Source organism: Haemaphysalis longicornis, unplaced genomic scaffold (assembly GCF_048455015.1).
Source record: "Haemaphysalis longicornis isolate Haplotype H1 unplaced genomic scaffold, Haemaphysalis longicornis Haplotype H1 scaffold_9, whole genome shotgun sequence".
In the NCBI taxonomy this organism is placed as follows: Eukaryota; Metazoa; Arthropoda; class Arachnida; order Ixodida; family Ixodidae; genus Haemaphysalis; species Haemaphysalis longicornis.
The window spans coordinates 92,957,883-92,982,381 of NW_027526460.1; the positions used below are offsets into that span (position 1 = coordinate 92,957,883).

Genomic DNA, 24,499 nt, shown 5'->3' on the forward strand with positions numbered 1-24,499 from the left:
TTGCGGTGCGGCTGGGGACTTTAGGCGCAGCGGCGTCGCCTCCCCGTTGGTGGCGTGGTCCCGTTGTCGCCCTCGTCGGCAGGAGTGATGCGGCCCCGGAGATGCGAGGACCACAGGGCGCCGGCAAACTTGGAACTGAGGATTCCGCCCCACCAGACACAAAGCGAAGCGTCCAGCGTATTGTTCTGCGTCCGGAACTGGTCGTCCCGCATGGCACTGGCGTCTTCCCTGCCGAGACTGCTCACAGCGAAAACCGTTCCAGACCTGCTCCAATTACACAAACTCGTCTTCTTCCTCTCGCTGGGGCTCTCCGTGACATGCCCTGTTAGGGATTGCCCAGGCGTCTTGCTTCTTGGATGTTTCCAACTCTTCGCCTTTCGGCCACATCATCACTATGTATACTTTAGCAGACATTTGTGCAATGTCTAAACACCAAATAAATTTGCAGAAGGGTGTAGGCGTTGGTGAAGTAACAATAAAAAATTGCATTGTATACACGTTCCCCGCAAAGTTCAGACAATAATAACTCGCGGAAAAGATAAACGGAAACATGATTTAAAAATAGGGAAATGAAGTTTCCGTCCTGTAGGCCTTTGTATTGCGACAAAATGCACAATTTAAGTTACGGCACTGGGTGTACGTTTGTCATTGGGGAAGCAAAAAAAAAACGATAACCTTTAGTAAACCATTATCTGCATTTCTCGGGATATTTTTTGGGGGCGGAAGAAATGAGCCTAAGAAATAAAAAATTGGAGATCAAACTTTTGGCTTATCGCTGTTGGCACCAATTTCGCCCTAATGGACAAGATAACAGCTTGAAAAATACGTTGTGACTTGAATTGCATTGAAAAACAATGAAAGGGAAGTGCTGCAATGAATGTAGACCGATGTTGGCAACCGAGTAAATGTGCATGTATCAACAAACGGAAGTTCCATTGTTCAAGTCGAGGTAGTCAATAACAGGGCACTTGTTGGCCAGGGTTCAGCCTGTTGCGGAACGTACAGTTAATCCTAGTTTATCAGTGCAGCATCGACCATTAAGTAGAAACGCCGCTGTTCGCATGCTTTGTAACTGCCGTAACGTTGCAAAATGCTTCTGTGCATGCCAGTGATGGTGCTACTATTTCATTTCAGCATATGCATACAAAGCTGCTTCGAAATTCGCACGTAAAACGAAGACTCCATTCCTGAGCGAGGTGGACATGAGCAGTTTTGTAAACATTGATATGGAGTATGAATTCAAGGCTTTCTTGAAGTCAAGCACGCAGTGGATGGAACAGACTAGGCAAGATGGCCTGGCTTTCTTCAATGTCCAAGTCGCCCTTCCTCGCAGCAAGTTTGCTGCAATCGTAAAGGCAAGTAACTAGAGGCTGCCAAGGGATCTGTGAATGCCCAAAATCTAGAATGCGGTGCTTACATTGAAGGAGAAACGGCGCTGAAGCATTAAGTATTGTTTTTCAAATTGATTCACGCACGTAGCATAGCTGTAGAAATTTCTTCCTTACAAAGGAAGTATTCGGTCTGCGAAAATCGTAATGTCGTGAAGAGCTACCAGAGGGGGTGTGGCGATATGTTACTGGTGGCGTTGTTTCAGAGTCAGAGTCAGAGTCAGTGTTTATTTCAACATTGGATATGCTGATATACTAAGGGCACAGGCAAAAAGCCAACTTGGGCTTGACGGGGCCTGTGTCCCTTATACAGTTCAAACAGCGGTTGCAATGGACATTCATGTTACAGTAGACATACAATTTGGCAGAGTACTGCAAAGAAGATAAAAGGGAACTTTTTTACAACCGCAGTTTTATGGTACAATTAGCCATAATTGTACTCAACGGAAACAGCCGCAAGTAAGTTCGGAGAAAATGCAATTCTCTGGCACACTTAGTCATATTACATACATTGAACTAGAAACATAATGCGTTCGAGATAAAAAACAATTAAAAGCAATTAAAAGCAATTTTCTGGCATGCTTAGGCCTATAAAATCTATTAAACCAAACCAAACAGGCATAGGTACATTCCAATAAAACAGCCAGTGACAGGGTAACGCAAAGTCGAACAAAATTTCTCAATGTCTCTAGCAATAACAGTAATCATCATCATAATAGACAGGACTATACAAGAAATAGGTTTTTCAAGCCCGAAAGGAATTAAATGTGCTCGGTAGGGTATATTTAGGCATTTGTCGACCGTAGTTGGTGCGTGTGTAGGGAATACTCCATGTGTGCGTGCAGCGAGTATCGTAGACACGCGGACGGTTTGTTAATCCAGCGAGCTAGGTTAAGTATAGGTCGTTGTTTTTGATATATAGTTTGTATCGCGTGAGCAATACTAAATTGTACAAGTCATGTATATGAATCATGTTTAGTTTCTGGAAAATGGGGGCTGTGGGCTCATCGTATGCTACATTTTCAATTGCCCTAGCGGCCTTTTTTTGAAGTCTATGGATCTTATCCAGCTTTGCAACGGTTGTGGTGCCCCATACAAGAAAACAATACCGTAAAGTTGAGCAGAAAAGATAATTATATAGTAGTATTTTATATTTTGGGGTATCAAGAAACGCAAGCGGCACAACACGACAACACTACGAGAGAGTTTTGCATTGATGGCGTCAACATGAGCATTCCAGAACATGTGTTCGTGAAATACAACCCCAAGATTTTTTACCGTTTTAACCAGCTCCACATTACATGCCCCAATTGTTAAACGAAGCTCCAAGTCAATGGTTTTGTTTTTGGGTCGAAATAACACTGCTTTCGTTTTAAAAACGTTTATGCTTAAGGAATTATTTAAAGTAATTCCTTAACAGCAGCCTCGCGAAAAAATGCATTGACCGTGTCCCTCATCGTCGGCTCATTCACAAGCTTACTAAATTTAACATTGACCCTACGGTTATCACACGGATAAAAGAATTTCTTTCTAACAGAATGCAATTCACATCAGTTAACAATTACAGCTCATCTCTAGTCCCCGTAACATCTGGTGTACCACAGGGAAGCGTACTTGGGCCTCTACTTTTTCTAATATATATTAATGATCTACCAGACGGCGTTAAATCTAATATTAGACTTTTTTGCGGACGACTGCGTAATATACCGTAATATTCATTCTAACTGTGATTATGACATTCTCCAGTCCGACCTAAACGCTGTAAACACATGGTGTTCCACCTGGCTAATGCCCCTGAACCTTGCTAAAACAAAATTAATGTATTTCACTAATCAGGCTTTCCGCCCATCAACATCTTACATCTTAAACAACAATCATGTGGAACAGGCTTCTTCCTACAAATACCTTGGCGTTCACCTAACCACTACCTTGAGGTGGAATGATCACATTAACCATATTCTCGCATCTGCAAATCGTTCTCTTGTCTTTCTGAAACATAACCTCAAACATACTCCTGCACACTTACGCAAGCTGGCATACACAACACTAATACGTCCTAAAATAGAGTACGCTTCAGCCATATGGGATCCTCATCAAACATACCTAATAACTGATTTGGAAGCACTGCAAAACCGTGCTGCGCGCTTCATTTATTCCGATTATTCACGTCACGCCAGTGTAACAGCATTAAAAAATCGCGCCGGGCTTGAAGCCTTCTCCCATCGCCGTTTTGTATCCCGTTTAACACTATTTAACAAACTTTACTATCATGCGTCTCTTCATAATGATTTCATGTGTGAACCTTTAGCCATCTTCCCGCGTCGTGATCTTCCACAGGAGGTGAAACGCATCACGTGTCGTTCACTCGCATTTGCTCAATCATTCATACCTCGAACGGCAACAGAATGGAATAATCTGCCATCACACATTGTCATCGAAACAAATGTGTCGAAATTTTCAGATGCCCTAAACAAGAGGGTGCAGACCTAACGCCATTTCACTGCCCCGTTTTTAGATTTCTTTTCCTCGTTATTGCTTATTTTTTCCCATTTGTACATTTGTACATTTGTTTTCCTCGTTATTGCTTATTTTTTTACGCGTGCTAGAACACGTGCTGTGACGTATCAATTTTGATACGGTGCTCTCAGAACTACTTTTTTCCCTTCCTTTGCGAATGTTTCTTTTATTACGCGATGCACTGTCCTTTTCCTTTGCTCTTTTTGTTCTTGTGTTTTGTTTTAATGATATTTTGATTTGCCGTTTCACTATTGTGTTAAGATGGATACCCTATGTAATACCCTCCGCCGGAGGGCCTTTAGGGTTCTTTTGAAATAAATACATAAATAAATAAATAAATAAATAAACAAATAAATAAATAAATAAATAAATAAATAAATAAATAAATAAATAAATAAATAAATAAATAAATAAATAAATAAATAAATAAATAGCATATTCTGGCGCCAAATGTATGGTGGGGTAGGTATGGTAGCACTGTTGTCTATATTCTGCCATCCAATTTAAAGGGCGTGGTACAAAAAATATTTCGGAAACACGACTGGCACATTACTGCAAGACAATGCCTCCCGGTGGCCCTCCTTCTAAGTGTTTCGGAAGCCGCCCAAACACGTTGCGTGTTTTTCTCTCAGGTTAAAGAAACATAATGGTTTGTTCGAATGGTATTAGTTCTAACCATTAGTCAAGATGAACTTTAAACAATCCACAACCATTTAGAACAGCTGAAAACTATAACTCTGATTTTTGACACAAAAATATATTGGCGTTTACTCCTGACATAAACCTAAAAAAATCCATGCCCGAGCACGTGTTTACTGTGTTTCTTTGCCAAAACATACAATTGATTGCTGTATTTATTTATGAACACAATACCTGAGTTTCCCTCTACTTCATCTGTCAGGCTTTCAATTGATGAGATTGTGTGGCTGAGCGAGTTTAATACAGAGACCTGCCTCAATAGATCAGCACCTGTTAATAGGTTATTATTGTTTTGCGTTTGAACTATTCTCACTGGAGCTCAAATTTATCTAGTGATAGCGCATAAATCATGTATTCTTTAGGTCTGCTGAACAGACTCCAAAGTTCAAACTTATTATCTGATATCATTAATATCCGGATGGTTCCCATGTTCACGCGATACACTGTGATGTACGGCCGGCATATCGGGTTGAGCATACAATTCAGCCGTTGGAATTCGCATCACGAAAGCCCTCATTTTAAGGGTATTGAGGTGGCACTTAATGTTGGAAAGCCAAAATGTAGTTGAAAGCGCTACAGAGTTAATTTCACAAACGATATTGCTACCATGCCGACTTCACGACAGGGTGCCGAAGGAACACATTCTTGCATGAAAGCACTATTCCTGATGTAGAAACAGGAACCGGAATCGTTCAGTTTGACTGTCTGGTGACACAGGCGAAGTGTAGTAGCAAAAGGGGCAACAAGGGCCTTATTAAAACTCGCCGTTAGGCTAGTCGATGCATGGTATTCGCAATAAAAATTAGTGAAGGCCAAACAACTCTCCAGTCCCTATCTCCCGTGTTTTGTTTGCGAGGTCTCCGGTCAGGTATTGAGGTATAACATCATGTACAGGAGCCCCTAACATGGCATACACCGAGTACGTAGGACTTTTGTTGCCTTGTTGGGAGGCTTAACTCGTGAACCTAACTCGAAGGCTAACCAGCGTTAAGGCCGAAGCATGAAACAGGTCAACATTCGTCCGTGGAGGTCGGGCGTCATCAACCGGCACTACTAGAAAGTACTCGCTGGTACTTTTTTGCGCCTGAAAGCCCAATGGGAGCTAGCTCCCCGAAATAACAGTAAAAAAACTGCCGAGAATATAATCGGCTTTCAGGAGTTAAATTCAACTAGGGTACGAGGTTCTCACGCCTCTTCACTGCCTGCTTAATATACAGAGAAGCAGGGTGCAAAACAACGTAGGGAAAAACAAGACACCGACGAAAAGATTGTCACTCGGGAGCTTTATTCTGGAAATTGTCTCATCAAATATTTCTGGTACGGCTGATATTTTTTGGCTAAATAGCCTGTCAAAGGATGCCGTCCATTTATTTTACAGTACCCTTTTTGTTTAAGTGACAAGGTCGCTTAAAATAATTTTAACTTTTCTCTTATTTCTGCAGGCAACATGGGAGTACATTTCTCAGCCTTATACAGACTTTATGCTTGTGTTAGGCTTAGATTACAAAGCTGAAGGCGGTGCTGAATTAGCGAAAGAACTTGCAGGGTAAGTGCCCTTTCTGAAAGTTTTCTGTTTTCTTGTAACCTTTAGTCCCAAGCACCGTTATACAGAACGTAGCCAGTATGGGACATCCTCGTTTCTTCTAATGTGTGATATTTCCACTCCCTATCGGGCTAAGATAAGTATATTGTTCCTGTCTGAGGAAAACAGAAGTCGTAACCTCAAGGTGATGGAGGTAATGAAGTTGTTTGCATGCTTTGTAACTGGCGCAACATTGCAAGGTATTTCTGTGTATGCCTATGATGGTGCTACTATTTCATTTCAGCATATGCATAAAAAGCTGCTTCGAAAAAACAAATAACTTTGAAAGAAGAAGAAATAGTAGTATCCTCTGTGACAATTAGGGGAAAACCCAACAAATGGGAGGCTTGCCATATTTCATCGATATCTATATAAAATACGTCCCTCAAGGATTGCTTTTTTTAACGCGAACTGATAGCTATGATTGCCATTCCTCGTATGTCGTTCATGCGTATACCGTTTCCATTTCCAGGAAATGTACGCTCATGGTTTTTCTTGCGGACTCAAGAAAGACCTGTTGCCACCATCCATGCAAAGTACCACAATCGTTGACGGCCCAGATCGATGAAGACACAATCCTAATGGTACCGCTTTTTCTAATCGTCGATGCTGCAGCTGCTTAAACCCTCAGGTGTTTCAGACGAGCAAAACTCGTTCCTGCCGAAGCGTCCCCAAACTATTTTGAACGCGCAGCTCTAAGATTGATACCCAAGATTTACCGAAGATGCAAGTCTAGATGTATCTCTAATTAAATGCGCAATTTATAGACGCTCCCATCATTTATGTCCAGGACACCAAATAAATGTGGGAGGGGACAGTGCCGTAATTCTGTACCATAACATAGTCACTGCGTCCTTTTTTCCACCACCATGATCTCACCTAAAGAGCCCTTTGCTCTTACGTGAGATCATATATGTTATTTTAGGATTTTATATTTTAAAATAAAGTATGGTATCTCACGTAATAAGGCCCTTCGCTCTTTAGATAAAATATTGGAAGTATTCATTAAGCCCGGACCCCCCGGCTGGCGCACGCGTCGGCAGGGCTCCTTCGCCATTCGTGGATTTGAATTACTAGCGGCGTCTATGGCTGGTGCCTATGGTGTCATAATTTGTGTAACACGCTTCCATCCACCTCGTCGCAACCATAACATGGCTAGTTTTTCTCGTAGTTCTTTGTCATTATTATTTCAGTCGTGGAACCGTTAATTTAATTGCGCAGAACCGCGATGTGTGTGTATGAGATCGGTTTGCATTGCCAGATTCTTTTTAAAGCTAGCTTTATCAGCGAGATCGTGTTCTGCGCTGCCTAAATTGTAAGGAAACGTTTGCGTATGTACCAACAGTAAATGTCATCACAAAAGACACAGGAGCTAACAGCGCTAAGACTAATGGAGTAGCCTCGCCTGACGAGCCGGATCAGTCGGCGGGTGGCTTATTTGCTGTAAGCAAAAGCACTTTATTTCAGGTAAAATTTTATGTATACAATGCTTGTTTTATTTCACCAGTAGCACCGATTCCACTTGCTGAAGGATTGCAAATGGCGGAACTGCTCAGTGATCAAAGCAGTCTCATGAAAAATGCTATGTGCACTGTTCAGCTATTCATCAGCAGCCTACTCAGGTCCACTGCTGGACGAAGGCCTCTCTCGTGGCCTCCAACCGCTCCTGTCTTGCGTTTCTTGAGTCAACAGCTTTCCCCCTAATTTCTATTTCATCATTCCGTCAGGTTAATGACCTTCCCCTACTTCTAGACGCATCTTTGGGTATCCAGTCTGTTACCATAATTGTCCACCGGTTGTCGGTTCGGCTCACTACATGGCCAGCCCAAGTCCATTTCTTTTTCTTTATCTGAGCCATGACATCTTCTAATCTAGTTTGTTCTCTCATCCAGGTAGCTCGTTTTCTGTCCGAGTGTCATTCCTAACATTATTCATTGCATGACCGGTTGAGCCGACCTACGTTTGTCATCTGGTTGTTTAGTAAGGTGCCAGGTTTCAGCTCCGTATGTCGTCAACGCAAGTATGCACTGGTTGTATATTTTTCGTTTGAATGCCCGAAGCTCGGATTCATAAAGCTTGCTGGTTCCCACCCTACCGTACAACAGCCACCAATGCTCGGAGCGCACGCAACACCGATTCACTGCTGCCGAGAAACGTTTGTTGCTCAAAACCTGTACGTAATAGACACCTAAAATTTAAATGCGCGAGATGACGCGTGGTGCCTGAATGTAGGATGGACGCAATTTGAACTGAAAAGTTGAATATGTATGGAAGTCTACAAGTGCCGGTAGCAGTCCTTCTGTTGGACGCACATTACGGTGCATCGACGTAAACCCAGCTTAGCTAAGCTAAGCGAGAAAAACAAATCACCGAGTTTTGCATTCTGAAGGACCGCATGATCCGTGAAAATACTCAGGATGGTAATCGAACTTTTCCCATTCGTATCACGAAGCTACAAGGTTAAATATATGATCCAGTCACTCATGGTCACCCGACCTAGCTAGGTAGTTTAGTCTCTGATTACCAACTGCAATCACACCCATTCACTTACCCTACCGACAGGGCGAGATGGGTCTCCTGTACCCAGCTGGTGTTTAGGCAATGGGCTTCCATATATTTGTAGGCCTGTATTTTTTCCAGGTCACAAAGCTTGTCCCGCGAACAATGCCGTCTTTGATGTCTGCAGGCAGACGCGACGAAGCAGGCTGACATTGGGTAGCGCGTCATTACATTAAACGTCGACTTGGGCGAAAACTCCAGAGCATCATGTACAGCCATGGAGAAACTGAAGGCGAACACGAAAACATAAACCAGAACACACAAATAGCACCATGTCAGAACACGAATAGCACGATGCACGTCAAATTCAAGCACGGCTTCGTTGGAGTGTGAAATTTGGGAAAACTGTGTTTCAAAATATGCAAAATAATAGCGCACCAAAATTTTACCTTTACGAACAGCAATTTTTAATTTTGCGCATTCAGGTTCAAATTTTTTTGCGTTGGTATTTCATTTGTCCTTGAGGGCACATACTTTTTTCACATATTGCAACTATTCCGGTTCTTTCAGATCGTGTGCAGGCCCGATGAGGCGCATCTTAAATAACGGGCTCACCGCAAGAGTAAATTACGTTGCCTTAACATACTGGTGAATGAAAGATAAATACGAGATTACGCGGAAAGGTGAAGACGACGCGTTCGCCTCGCTGCTCTAGTTAAAGAAATGGTGGCCACTACAAACGACGCGGACGCCCCTACTGGCTGATGGCACGTACATAGCTCCTATATTACTTCAAGCTGCCATCCTGCCAGAGATTTCGACTGTGTATCAAAAATATTTTTGGATACAGCAAGGTCTGGGCACCACCGCCAACGTAAAGTGGCAGCGTAGTAGTCGTTATGAACAAAAATCCACGGCAGGCCGCATATAGAGAGTCTGAACAGATGCGGGCTGCATTTGACATTGCTTTAGCTAAGTAAATATTGAATGTTATGAACAAGAACGTTTTTCGGCGTTTCTGGAGGCTCTTTGGCAATTCGGTGAATATAAACGACTTTGGTACATGCCCATTTGTGTACTGCATGCTTCTTAAGCCCAGTTGGGCAGTGATGACGTTTTATGTTTTTTTTTTATGTTGGAGACCTACCCATACAGCGAGTTCTACTAACTTCAATTCATGACACATTGTTTTCATGTTAGCCGAAGCTTAAAATTTGACGAGACATGCTCATTTTGCAGTACTGCTTAGATCATACAGTATACAAGCGAGGAGCTGCGCTCGCAAGATGTCCTCAAGTATGCGCTAAAGTCGGTTTTTTTTTGTCTTTCACGTTAGTGTTATTGCGAGTTCGCACCGGCAGCAGTAGGCGCGAGAACATGAAATTTGGCGTGGCCTGCGCCCACTTTCTTCGTTGAGACTCACCTATGCGCAAGATGAGGTCTCCGGAAGGAGGAGAAATTGCAGAAATTGCGGGGGAGAGAAGTTGTGGTTCCTTCTCTGCTCCCCATTTTAGGCCTTTTCTGATAATACTCCGAGAAGTGCAAGAGTGTTGGTAAATTTTCGGTGGGGGACGCGGCTGAGGTGGAGTTGAAATTGGGGGCACATTTTTGCCTAAATGAAACAGTTGCCACCCATTTGTTTCTCCATTCTTTTTAATCACGTCTCGTATTCGGTTCAGAGCTCTCATACAGCACCAACATGTGCTGCCAGAAAGCAAAATTTGGACGTGTCTAGATGATGACTGTGAAAGACAGAGCACGTCATTTGGGAACGGAGATAAACAAACTTCTGTGAGTGACAGTAGATAAATAAACAGCGTGCGTTGAAGCTTTGTGTTGTCTTAAAAATAATGCTTATCGACCCACTGATACGCTTTAAAGAACGTTTATTTAAGAATAACTTCGTTGTGCCAAAAGGAAAAAAATAAAGTATGCAATGACGGCACATTGAGGTGAGAAGCAAATAAATACTGAACGCTTGCCATTTCAGAAAGACGTAGCGGAGGGCTCTCGTGGGATAACGACACCCTGCCTTTCATTCAGCCTGCAAGTTCGGATGTTTAATGGCGCGAGGGAAGATGGTACCTGCAGTAAGGAGGAATGGGCTGACTACACAAAGGTAATGTCCCTCGCGAGAACTCAAATCTTGTGATGCGCTTGCGAATTTTCGGGTCGGTAGTTTGCTTACATACGCATTAATCTTTGAATTAAAGGCAGCAGAGGAAAGTCCTGTGATAAAGTCGGCGGGCTTGCAACAAAAATGAAATATTTTAGCGCTAATTTCGGAATTATGTATGTTAATGTCAGCATATACAAGTGAGCGTGCTGATTCGCAACAACTTGTTTGATCGTAAGACAAAGTGAAAACGTGGCGTAGTTAGTATGTTGAACAAGCTATGAAATTTTATTAAACATGAAACACCTATTCCAGGACCTTTCAACAACCTACAAGAAGATGCTCATTATTTCAACCCCCTTTTTCCACAAGGCTGTAAAGCTACACATCAAGGTTTGAGAACCTGAGAATCTAAAAGACCTCCAAATTTGGAGGTCTTTCTAGGGGGTGGACTCAAATATTTTTCACGAGCGGAGGGATATTTTGTAACTCACAATATATAAGGCAATACAAATTGCCATAGTGTATTACCAGCGGAGCTGTATATGCTTCAGCGTGGTCTGGTGGCGCGGGCGATCATATACCAAGAAAAAAACTTCGCGCCTGTGAGCGGTGCCCCCCCGCGGACAGGGTAATATAACAATAAAGCCGGCTGTCGGGCCTGTTCGAGTGTGAGCACAAGGACCATATGCGCATGCGCAAATAGGCGCTAGAAAATTGGCGCAGCTTGCGCTAGTGGTGCGAGACTGTAAAAGCAGCGTCACTGGGGGTTGAGAGCGAACTTGCTTTTACCTGGGGTCCACTGTCAATGTGGGGAACCGACCAGAATGGCATTGTGAAGTCCGGCTAAACTTGGACTCAGCCCTCAGCGCTTAGCCTAGCATAGCAAGAGCATCGCAAAGCCTGACAAAACAAAACTGGAAGAAGCCCCTGCAGCCTCCAGTTCCGCTGCTTTCGCTACTGAACACCCATTTCACACAATCTACAGAAAATCAAGGGTGTTGCAGTTGGCAAATACCCTTATTGTTACACAAAAGCGATGCAAACTACGAATTAGAGTGATAGAACCTTGGAAAAGGCGCGTAATGACTTCCTAACACCCTTATTCCCCGGTTAGAAAAGTTTAGTGTGTACCATAAAGCTACACTTTAAGACGATCGAATAACTTCCTAACACCATTATTCCACTGTTAGAAAAACTTAGTGTGTACCATAAAACTACATTTTAAGACGATCGAATGAATTTATAAGCAGCTGTTCGATCAGGCTTATTTTTACGGCTGACCTTAAATTACGTTTGGGTATTTCATCCACCTAAAGCTTGACAGACCTACCGGTCCTCCAGAGTAGCGTATTGCGTAAGGTGAATTTTGACTCATCTGTTCGACTATGCTTTTAAATATTTTTAGTGTCTGGGCGAAAGAAGTAGGTGTTAAACGCAGAGGGAAAAGTGGTGTGTGATCTACAGGGTAATGGCAGGCTTGCTACGGCCATTACGACAGCCCAAGCAAACCGTGGTCCAGCAGCCTCCCTCAATGGAGGAAGTTCCTTGTAAAGAATGGGGTACACTTTCAGAAATTGATTGATTGTAGGGTTTAACGCGCCGACGCAACGCAGGCGATGAGGCGCGCAGTAGTGGAGGGCTCCGGATTAATTCTGACCACCTAAGGATGGTTAACGTGCGCCGAAATCTCGTACACACGGGCGTTTTTGCTTTTCGCCTCCATCAGAAAAGCGGCCGCCGCGGCACTTTCAGAAATTGCCTTCTCACACGTTAGTATTAGTTCGCATATCCGAATGCTATTTTACACTGCTCACACTCACTTATACGTTTCTTTGTGAGTAGGGCAAGAACGTCTAAGTTTTGTGTTGCATTTTTTTACCTTGCTTGGTGAATTTACCCACTTAAAAATACATACTGAAACAACTGAAGTATAGTTGTTTCAGTGAAAAGTTGTTCTATTCATTGCATTGTTTCCAATGGCTGTTATGAAGATATTTTACTGGAACCTGCGCCAAGATTACATATCGGCTCAAGGGCTACTTACGCTAAAATGTGAGTTTAGCCGGTATATCGCAAAAACTCTTAAGCATGGGAGGGTTAGCTTCTAGTTTCAATTTCTGGCGATGGTAGGGAAAAACGCTCATTTGGTATCAAGCCTTTTTAAACACGTCGGCAGGTGTCTGTAAAGACATACCTGCAACGAGAGTAAAGTGCATTGCCACAAACTAGAGAAACACGACCACAAAAATTAAAGAAAATTCACTACATTCGTTTTGCTCAGCTCTTTAGTTAAGCTTCCGCATACCATTCAACAGTAGGCACGGTGCCGCTACTTCATGATTGTGCCACAGTGCACACATTTTTTTACGCTAGTGGAATCTTTCACTTCGAAAGATAGGGAATATCACGTCTAGAGTGATCCTATTAGCCACCGAAGCAGCCAGAGCATGGAAATACTATCAATGAAGCACTTACATTGCACAGGTTTCACTTGCAGTTCTCTAAGGCTGAACATAGTAAGTAAAATATCGGAAGAGCATCACGAAATGCACATTGCAGTGATCCTAGCGAATGGTGGCGGTTTGATAATCGTGTAATGCTACTTAATCTGTGATGAGCGGCGAGACCGTTAGGAAAACAGCTTTCCTGCCAAACACATACTGCGGTGACAGCGCGAATGGTTACCATTTCACTAGCAATTATGAAGCAGTGAGCCCTAGATCAGTTTCATGGCAGCTTAAACTATACTCGGGGACAACTTAACGACAATGGAGGTTTCCCTTGCTTTATCACCGCATCCGGGTGTTACTCCGCGCGGGGCAAGAAGTTCCCTACAGCGAGTATTTTGAACGTGACACGAGTCCTTATCGTGATTTTTTGCACTTAATCTGCTTAGGAATTTCTGCAGCGACGACAAAAAAGTAGGTGTGCAAACAACCTGATGATACCCATTAAGTGCGATCTCGTTTCAAAACGCGCGCGTGCCTTGCATTCCGGTTTCGGTGCTTCCGCGCAGTGATTGCTGCATGAGACCTTGCCGTTGTAAACTTGTACATGAGTAAAGCTCTTTGCATAAGCCAACCTTACATTTTTACAGTGTAATCTTGTTAATACGATTCTGCAGAATACGTTTTTCGGTCAATACGTTTGTCTCTTCATTCCCGGTCAGTGACCCTTAGAAAAAAAGAAATTTTCGTGCGTTTATTACGATCACATTCTTGCTGAACAATGGATAATACGACCCGAAAATAAATCTCGATGGATAGTTCTAGAAAAGACAAAACATCGCTTGTAGGCGCGGCCGCTTCGACCAACGAGGATTTGCAATAGATGCACCGCGCCATCCAGCGAAATGTATCATAATCAAGGATAAAAGGACGCGGTGCTCTCGGCAGGCGCTACTTCCCGTCCCTACTTCTCGCCATGCTGCGTGCTTTCCGCGCTGTCCTTTGTTCTTTTCATGCCTTTTTGCTGTGTTTGGTTGTGCTGCTGTGGTTTTGACGCCATTTTTTTTGTTCTTCTCTGGCTGCCATGTTGCTGTGCGCGGTGCCAGGCTTGCGACGATGTCGAAGACAAGCAGGGCGCGCAGTTTAAAAGAAAAACTGTAACCTTTACGCAAATTCGAAAAGAACCCGAAAAGTGAGCGCGGGGACACTGCACGCGAGGTGGGTTTGCCAGTGTCAACACTCACTATTGTGGGTCAGCACGAGGACTTACAATAGAAGCTGCAAGTTTTCTGTCCCCCTATGAAACAAACGCCAGGTACGATGTATGAGGAAATTGAAAACATCCTGCTTCCATGGTTCAGCCAAGTTGGAGTGACAGGAGTGAACATCAACAGTTACGTCCTACCCAAAAAGGAGGCCATCGCGCTTTCCTTCGACATTTAAAGTACCCAAGCATTTAGCGACTGGCTTAGTGACTTCAGGTGTGACACGGATTGATGCAGAGTATAGTGTCCGCCAAATAAAAAATACCGAAATCTTCTTTACGTTCAAAGCAGCCAAATGCACCACAAATTGACAGGTACTGCAATGTTGCTCAATAGAAGTTAGTTGCTGACGGGGTATGCATATTTTCCTCCTTCTCTAACCTCTTTGGATAATACAATTCGATTTTCGCATACGATTTATTTTCCGGTAGCCGTGAATAAAGTATCCACGAGATTTCACTGCACTTCTTTTCGGATACTGTTTTAAAGAGTAGTGTGAGGACTCGTTAACAAAACTTCATTGTTTTTTTACCATATCACTGTTTACTTGGTCTGTTTTTCTCGTACCTTTCGGTTGTGGATGCTGTATCCTTTTTATGTGAACAGGTTTGTGAAATGAAGCTCATGAACGACGCGGACAAGACTGGGAAACACTCTAAGGGTGGCAAGGTGTACGTGTTTGAAGACGAGGTCACCATTGAAGAACGGGTACGTTCTCTCTAAGACGTAGTTTTATTCCGCTGAGCTAAAATCACTGACCCTGGCTTAGTTGTATGGGATATGTATGTACCAAAAGGCCTTGTGGCTGCGTACACGTGCTGGTAGCATACTAAGGCGGCAAAGAAGCATATGTAACTCACTGGAATATTGTGCGTTTTTTATGGAACGAATATAGCGCTCTAAATACGAAGTTTGTTTGGTTACGCTTCATTTCAGCGATACCTATTTTTATAGCGAAACCGGAACCTCGAAATCCAAGTGATATCGGCTATAACAAAGCAACATTTGGTTCCCACGAGGCTCAAAGCGACAGCTAGCAGAATGAAAATAAAATTTAAAAAACTGAGACAAACAACCGTTTTTTTAGTAGTTTAAGGCCCTTTACTGCGTGTACACTGTGAAAAACCTAATTCCGCTCGGACTGTGAAAAGCCACCAAGCGAAGGCCACATCCTCCTTCAAGTAAATAAAAAGGCCGGCCTGTTTTTTGCCCAACGAACTTTGTTCCGTTGTAATTTCACATTCTCACGCTCCGGTCTGTTTAGTTTGAAATGCCACAAAGAGACAGATAAGGACTACGTCGTTTATTGTGGGTTCGAAGGCAAGGACAATGCGTTTTTTATCTAGGTGTGTTGCGGGAGCCAGATTGCAACGAATATCGGATATAGCGAACTAATTTACTGCCCCGATACTTCTTAGTTATAACAAGGTTCGACTGTACCCGTTCTTTGCTCCAACATCGCAGTTCTACCACTTTATTTGTTTTTGCTTGTTTGTCGTTTGGCACGAATTATCAATAGCCTTTTTTTCTGATACACTACGTGGGCGTCTCTGTGTTCATTTTAGGAGCAAAATACCACAGCAAGCTGATTGGAACATGCCCAAGCTTCCCTAGAATAGGGGTTAGACGCGGCTGGTGTACTCCTGTTCTGCTTACTTGCCATCACTTTCACGTCTAATGCGGCACGCATTATGCTAAAACTTTTACATTTAAAATTTGTAGTGTAGCGGGCACATTGCCCCTCAAAGCTCCAGATTCCTGGCCAATCCCACGAGCGCGACTGTGCCAAGAAAACAATTTTGCTCTACGGTGGCAACGTGTGGAGGTTGCTTAGTTGGTCCAGTACTGGACTGCAACTGCGCAGATCCGAATTTTAAAACTAGTTCATCACATATGTGTTCCTCGCCATTTTCTTGACAGGACAATGGTGCTTTTTCGTATGGTGGCTCGAGTAACCACGCACCATTACGGAGAAATACCTAAATTTTAAAACGGATCAACTAGTGTAATGTTTAACTTTACGCTGAAAGCTTTGAGTACTCTCAGCTTAAAATTACACGCTGTAGTAATTCATCCGTTCTAAAATTGAGGTCTTTCTGCGTAATGGTGCGTGGTTACTCCGCTCCAGGACGAAAGCTTGGTGTAATTTGATGTAACACTTGCAGTCACGGGTTCGCCGTCACCTGACGTTGGGACTGTTGTATCATTCAGGTATCTCATCTGTCTGGCAACGTGAGAACCCTGTGCGCAGCTGCCTTCAACCTCGACATGGACGATGTGAGGGGCAATTGTTCATTTGGAAGCAACCCTTTTCCGAGGCTATCGGCCATCCAGAAGGCACTCGAAGTAAAACCAGGTACGAAAAGCTCAATCGTTTAATGACGCATGTGGTCTTATATCTCTATGACAGCACTTGTACGCAGATTCAGATAGCTTATTCGAAAGTTTTTAAAATAATCTCATGTCCCCGTTTTCCTTATCTCAGGCTACCATCCCCGAGAGGCTCATACAGTGGAAGGATTTTTTTGGTCAGTCCCGTGGTGCCCTTCACATCAGAGCAAACATATCTTCATTCTTTATTGTGGCCGCCATTTAAGACCTTTACACGCAATTACTAGCCACTTTATGTACCCTATTTTTCGGCTGTACTTATTTTCGAATACTGTTTCGGATAATGCCCTAGGCGTTCAATTTGCTTCATCTTCTGGCCGCTTCAGACTATTTGCTTCGATATACACTTCCGCCCTAGTCTTTGACTGGCTTCCATCTGTCTCGTACGTGTTGCGCCGTTGCTGTTTCTTACCGCCGTTTGTGGGAGTTGACGACGGTACATTGCGGTACCTTTCGGTTCCCTCACTTCGTTCCTATGTTCCACTCCTTTACTTCGTATGGGGAGTAGGGGCGCTTACGGCTATGTTTTGCTACGGCCGAGTTTAAGCGCATGAAAGGAATCAGCTTGCGTTATAGAACACTTTGAAGACAAGTGGCCAATGACCCATTTCGCTGGAACGGATGATGAGGCCAACGTCAACGCCCGGTTTCTCGCCCATGGGTCATTGATTCTTTTGCACTAAAACCACCAGCGTCAAACAAAAGAGCGAAGGCTAGAAAAAATGACTACCACGAAATATATTAAAATGAGACAAGGTCAGATAGGTGCCAAAGACATGCCATTTAAATGAAGCATTACCACCCCAGTGCATGAAGTGCGAACAACAGGTATGCTTTCTGCGTGTTTTAGTTGAATGCTCTGCTTGCAACGCAAAGAAAGGACATAGTTCCTGAAAATAACTCTAACGAAACAGCCTTACATCCATCATTTTTAGCACGTGAACCCACTATTAGTATTCTATGACTTGTAGCCTACGTCAGTCTCATTGACTTTTTACCGCGCACGAATCAGAAAAAGTAACTACGTATAATGATCTTTCGCAAGCAATAGACATGTGTTCATCTGAGGGGTAACTTTCGTGCAATGGGAGAACACCTTCTTTTATCCTGGCCACGCTGTGCCTTACGTATTTCAGTTTTGCCAGTTTCGCAAGCTTGTCGTATTGAAGGAACGTTCGCCTCGCCCATCATAATTTGCGCTGTTCAACTCGCAGAGGTTCACGGTGAGCATCCATATCGGTACACGTACATGGCTGTTTTATTCTCGGGTACAATGGGCGGCGAAATTCAGATTAGAGTCGTTTACACGGAAATAAAGTCATTATTATTGATAGAGTCACTGGTACATTCTATGCAGCTATCGCACTGTGCACTGGCCCATACAGCCGCTGAGCCTATAATTAAGACAGTTGAGGAAGATGGAATTTTCCGCAGTGCTCTGTACAGCAGCACTGGGCACGTAGGGAATGACCACTCACGTACTTTTAATTCTTCCGCCTGCAGCGTCATACAGCAAAGGTCGTGAAGCTTAATGCATCTTTTTGTGTGGTCACGGCACTTTTAGGATCCGTGTCGTTAGTTGAGAGCCTTCAAATTGGGACTGAATATCGTTGCCTTGCCTTGCAATGCTCCTGGTCGTGTGGCCTTGCAGACTGAAGACATGATTTTACAAGACAGGGCACCCAGCAGTCTTGCCATGAGGCGAAAACCTTCAGTTGTGTGTACCAATACGTTGCATCTCCAGCATCCTATGTTTAATGAATGCTCCTTCTACGGCTTCAGAAAACCTATACATGTGTTGTCTTCACTAACGTAGCACGCAGACGGGCACCCCTCTTTGTGCGCCGCCAGGTATGAGCCACAGCACGGCCTTTGTATTACCTCGGCTTCCACGAGATGGCGCTACTTGGCCGCGCTGGCGCCCGATGGAGCACAGAACATAACAGCAATGGCGGTTGGTGTTACAAACGTAGCCCCACTTAAAGCAAAGTAGTATCTACACACCAAATACTGTTCCATGCTCCACCCCACCCTCCGGTCTAGCTATCGCCAGACACGGTTGAAATCGTCTCGCGACTGGGCACGGCGATATATACTTCAGCGCCTTGCAATTGCGTCGTGATGGACCAAGTGGCGCGCGTACGCTACCGAAAGCCCATCACTCCTTCAAACTCAGTCGCTTGTTGAAGGACAACAACAGAAGTATTGTTGTCAGGAGTTTTGCCATGCGGAAGCCAAGTTCAAGTGATTTGTACGAAGGGGAAGGGCGCTTGCGATTCGCCAGCTATTGTGCCGACTAGGGAGTGTGAACTAGCGAGCCCGGCATGACTTGGAAGACGGCCTCACATTTACTAGCTGCTACGCCACCATCGTATTCAAATCGGCGTAGGCAAGAAGCATTTCTTCAGAAGCACTACTTCATTTTTGTACTCAACCGCACATGATAGGGTCCCTGTGCCGACATCCGTGGTGGCAGGCGGCTGCAGCAGCGTCTACCTCCTTCGCGCCGTGTTTCGCTTGCGGCTTGAGCTATCAGCTTGACGACTTGCGCCAATGGGAAGGCGCGCTTCTCACTTTGGCAGTTTCGAAGCGATCGCGACAGCCGGCTGGCCCCGCTGGAGATGCTTAGGCTTAGCACGAAATATTTGGTGGGATCTTATATTACGCCTTGAGTGACATTTCAAAGAGCAGTTAGAAGCAGTCTCAGGAGCTACCCGCACCACTACGCGGCCGGGGCCGCCGCCTTGCCGCTGCCGCCGCCTGCTGAGCCGCGCGCACTGGGAGGGTGGTTTCCCCGGTGCCCCCGCACGCCTGGGGCCACTGTTTGTTTGTTTGAACATTTTGTTTTGTGCCTATCACTCACCCTATCATTTTTTAGGCACTAATACACAGACAGACCATGCGACCAAGACCTGACGCTATCTGCCTTCCCTCGCTGAAAGAGCTCTGGTGGGGCTATTTGCATGCATTTTGTTGCTGCTAGATCCGTCGAACCGCAGTGAAATCCTTCAAGTGCCAATAAGCCAGTTCATACCCATTAAAGAACACTTTTAGCTGACATGACCGTATATCTTGATTTGCCTTCTAAATTTTTTTACCTTTTCAGGACCCGAAGTGAAAACTACTAGCACAGGTATGAGATTCATAACATACATAGTAGTTTGTTTCTGGTCATTACATTATAAAAGCGTTTCGTTCTTACGCGCCCACACATCTTGATTTGTGTTCTGAGCTACACACGTTTTCTTTTCAGGACCTAAACGAACAACAAAAGGTAAAGAAGCCCAGAGTACAACACCCACCGGTAGGAGATGTAATTGCTGGCAGTAGTTCGAGCTGCGTGATTTCATGAACTAATGAAAGCCTACTCACGAAGAGGATAAAACCATTTCTGGCTCACATTCCCCGCATACTTTGATTTTGCTTTCTTAGCAAGTAGTTTCTCTTAGCATCTCAAGCCACAATTAGTAAATATACCAAGACAACGGCGGCAGGTTTCTGCTGCTTTATCTTGAAGCCTGCTCATAAATGATATGGAACCATATTAAGCTGACGTACCTACAAAGCTCCATTAGCTTTTTAAATATATTTCTTTTTTCTGGGATCTGGAGAGACAACGGGTAAAGATACCAAGAGCACAACGCAAACTGGTATGACACCTAGGATTTATAAGTGTAGGTCTGTTTGCGTCAGCCCGTTAGCTTCTGAAAGCATACTCATAAGCATCATAAAGCCATTGACTTTACAAAGCCGCTGGTCTTGATATGCTTGCTAAACTAAATGCTATGTTTTTTCAGCATATGAAGAAACAAGCAAATCTTCCACCACAAAGACAACTGGTATGCTATTCACGATTTATAACAAGTTTCGTCTGCATCATCCTATTAACTTCAGAAATCCTACTAATAAACATGCTAGAACCATTTGAACCTTACGAAGCCGCCTATCTTGATATGGGTTCATATTTTCCTCATCAGAATCTGAAGAGACAAGTAAATACACCAGTACAACAACTACTATCAATCTATAAGTGTAGTTCAATAGTTCAATCTGCATGTTGTCATTACTTCTTAAATCGTACTCATAAACATCATAAAACCATTTGAAGTTAACCATTCCACATATCTTTATATGCTTTCTTAAGGAAATATTCCAAAGGAAATCCCGAGATAACTACTAGAGGCACCAGGAGAATCATGTCAATGTGTATCCATAAACATAAAGTCCGTTTTAAGCTCATATGCCTAGAAATGTTGATTTGATTTTAAAAACTTTTTTTCAGAATCTGCCGAGGCAACCAGCACAAGGTCAGCAGGTAAGAGTCCCGTCTGATTAGCTTCAGAGAATAGCCAAAAGCCAACAAAAAGCAGGCCAAATCGCAGAAACGACCACATAGATTCTCTGGTTTACTTCTTGTGTCTGCATTCATTGTCTGGATTTTTCTTCATATCAAGCATTCTCAAGACCACTTGTCACTGCTCGTGTATATTCATTTGTGGGAAAATTGACCACGACATTTAAGCACTCTTAAGGGCGTCGAGAATGAAAACACAATGAATGAATGAGTGAATGAATGAATGAATGAATTTATTGGTATAGACCATGCAAAAGAAAGTCCACGAGGAGGCGCAGTTTGTCTCACCTTAGGAATGACACCAGAACATCTGCTGGTGTTGGGATGGGGGAGATGGGAAAAGCAAGAATGCAGGAAATGGAGAAAAAAGAGAGCGGGTACATATGTACATATGTACCGGACTATGAACTACAAATAATCAAACAAGACACCCAAAAGCAAACAAAAAGAACACGGCCACAGTCCAGTTGGCTACCCGGAGAGAACGCAGAGTGCCATTAGGAGTTCCGAGGCATCCAGGTAGGAACCCAGGGCCTCATGGTCTCCGTCCCGAACTCTTGCGCTGACCTGTGGCCACGAAATGTCTGCGAAGGGCTGAGCCCCTCGCCTGAGGGTGGCCAGCAGTTCAGCCCTCTTTGTCGCAAACTATGGTCACTCGAGGACCAAGTGAAGCAGGGTCTGGACGCTCAGACATAAGTGTGTAATCGCCAATTCCATGCTCTCATTATCATCGTAATTTATTTCACTTTTTGCCTCTGTGACAACAGCGTGGAGCACTGGAGAGTCTACCTTTTTAGCTACGCATCTGTAATTTCTCGCAGTTGTAATGCGCCGACTGACGTGCTGTAATACATGACTGTTTACATCAAGGTTATAGTACTGATTGACGAAGAGTGGCCGGAAAGCTTGACATCAGGTCTGCCACGAGTGGCCACGCCCCGGCTTAGCTTGCTCACGCGTTGTAGAGTGGTATGTTTTAGTGGAAGATGCACGATGGTTCTAAGAACGTGAGGCCTGAACTTGCCCGCATTCACTTCTTCATAGATAACGTAAGCGCAGAACTTAGCAAGCTGGCCAATAGGATACGGTAGTTAGTGTACTCAAAATAATCACGTGGGCCTAAATACCTGCCTGAAATGCAGTTTCTTCTTCTGCCATAATGGAGGTCCCATTCCCACACAAGTACGTTAATCTAATTTTCTTTGCGAACTAAATGCTTTGCTATTCTGTATCTGCCGTTGGCCACCCTCTGTGCACTTCTCGTTCATGTAGGGCGCTGAGTTTTTAGCTGGTATAAAACATGCCTGAATTCCACACCGATGGTGTGCTGGCAGAACTTATTAGTCCAGGATCCCAATTCAAGATCCCAGGCAGTGCTATTTTACTGACCTTATTACAACTGTATTCCCGACGAAAACATAATTTGGAGGTATGATGTCAAGATTTCTAGCCTGTCGCTGTCTTATAGCGTGTAAACATTTATGTTGCGTCCACACACCCCCATTACAGCGGAGCAGGATTTTACTGACCCGCCGCAGTGGCTCAGTGGCTAAGGCGTTGCGCTCCTGAGCACGAAGTAGCCGGTTCGATTCCCGGCCGCGGCGGCCGCTTTTCTGGTGGAGGCGAAAAGCAAAAACGCTCGTGTGTACGAGATTTCGCCACACGTTAAAGATCCCCAGGAGGTCAAAATTAATCCGGAGCCCTCCATTACGGCGAGCCTCATCGCCTGCGTTGTGTCGGCGCGTTAAACCCTAGAATCAATCACCGTATTACTGATATGACCGCAGAATCTGGTTCGGTTTTATTATAAAGCATTGGTTTCCTCAAGAGTCAATGCAAAAGACAACACATGAGGCAGAAGGTATAGAATCCGTTCTCAAAGGTAGCAGTGAACACTGCTCTATGTCATTACCTTGTGAGAAAAAACCAACCAAAAAGATCAGGCAGTTCAAATTCGGTTATGTTGTAGTCTTATCCGCACAGTTTCGCGCGTCGTGTTTCTGAAATAGAAAACTACTCGCATTTTTTGAGCCCTTGTGCGTTTTGGTCCTGGAAAAATATTTACATCCTGAACCGCAGAGCGGACATGCGCGTGTGGTACCTACCTATTAGCCTATCGGCGCAATTGGGGTTTCTTGGCAGCGGGGGAACTTGAACGGCGCCTTTAAAAATCGCTAAGACACCAGAACACTACCTCGGGACTCGCAATTCAACGTCGCTGTAGTAGATATATGGCGCCATCAGTAATACCGTCAATTCTCGATAATTGGAAGTCACTTACGAGAACCTTTCGGTTATCTTGAAATGTTCTGGGGCCGGAAATTTTACATGCAATTCAACAGAAGAAATCACTCGATAATTGGAACTTAAAAGCCAATGTCGGTTTTTCGGAGGTTATTTTCGAATAAGAAGCTTCGAAGCGACCATTTCTTCTCGATAAGATTAAAATTTTAAGCGCCAAAACACCGCGGGCTGTGCGCTAAGTCGGTGCCATTGCAACTGAGGCAGTGCGTACTCAATAAAGCAGCAGTTTAGTTCACACACACGCCACCGTACGCATCCTTCTCCTTTTAGGTCCTCAACCTTCTTTGCTGCGCACAGCGCCGTGTGCGCGATTGGAGTAGTGGATTCTTCAGGCTTTGATTTTCGCTATAATTCCCAGCTTACGGCAACTCGTGTCGTGCGCTCGAGTTGGCGACGACAGTCCTGATGCTGAGCAAAATCAAAAGGGGAGACGTGTTGCAGACTAATAACGATGCCGTTCTTGCGTTTTTTGTATAGTTGCAAGTTGACTTGGGCGTTTCTGCGCCTCCCGTGGACTTCCTAATAAAAGGGGTCAACTGTATATTTCAGGTATAGTAATTAGATTCGCCGAGGTTGCGCATTTTGATTCCGACAGTCTACTTCGGTACTCTTCCTGGTTTTTACTGCTTTGTGGGTCAGGGTTTAGTGGTGCTTCAGGAACTTATTCTGCATTTGCACTTCGTGCATTTTGCGTTTCCATTTTGCATTTCGTGCTTAATTTTATAGGCCCTGGCCAGGAAAGCCTACCTCTGATAGCCCTTACAGTTGCGACAATTGGGCTAGGAGCAGGTGATGGGAGACAGCAATTTTGCTAGGTTACCTAGGCTCTGGAGCGGCGAGGTAGGCTCACTTCAGCAGGCCCAAGGTCCCGGCTCGGGCACAATTTATTAATGTTACCCGTAGAGAGTTAAATGTCTCCCGGACCATCTCCCTT

General features: G+C 44.2%; 1 protein-coding gene across 1 annotated transcript in view; it reads left to right on the forward strand.

Moving 5' to 3' along the window:
• Positions 1–24,499, forward strand: part of LOC144153308 (uncharacterized) — a 340,475-nt gene that overhangs the window by 307,125 nt on the left and 8,851 nt on the right. Inside the window, exons 128-137 of the mRNA XM_077684958.1 lie at positions 1,135–1,355; positions 6,047–6,150; positions 6,659–6,770; positions 10,676–10,804; positions 15,123–15,224; positions 16,728–16,872; positions 20,014–20,040; positions 20,161–20,181; positions 20,705–20,746; positions 21,190–21,222. Coding sequence (XP_077541084.1) covers positions 1,135–1,355; positions 6,047–6,150; positions 6,659–6,770; positions 10,676–10,804; positions 15,123–15,224; positions 16,728–16,872; positions 20,014–20,040; positions 20,161–20,181; positions 20,705–20,746; positions 21,190–21,222 — 936 coding nt within the window. The remainder of the gene's footprint in view (positions 1–1,134; positions 1,356–6,046; positions 6,151–6,658; positions 6,771–10,675; positions 10,805–15,122; positions 15,225–16,727; positions 16,873–20,013; positions 20,041–20,160; positions 20,182–20,704; positions 20,747–21,189; positions 21,223–24,499) is intronic.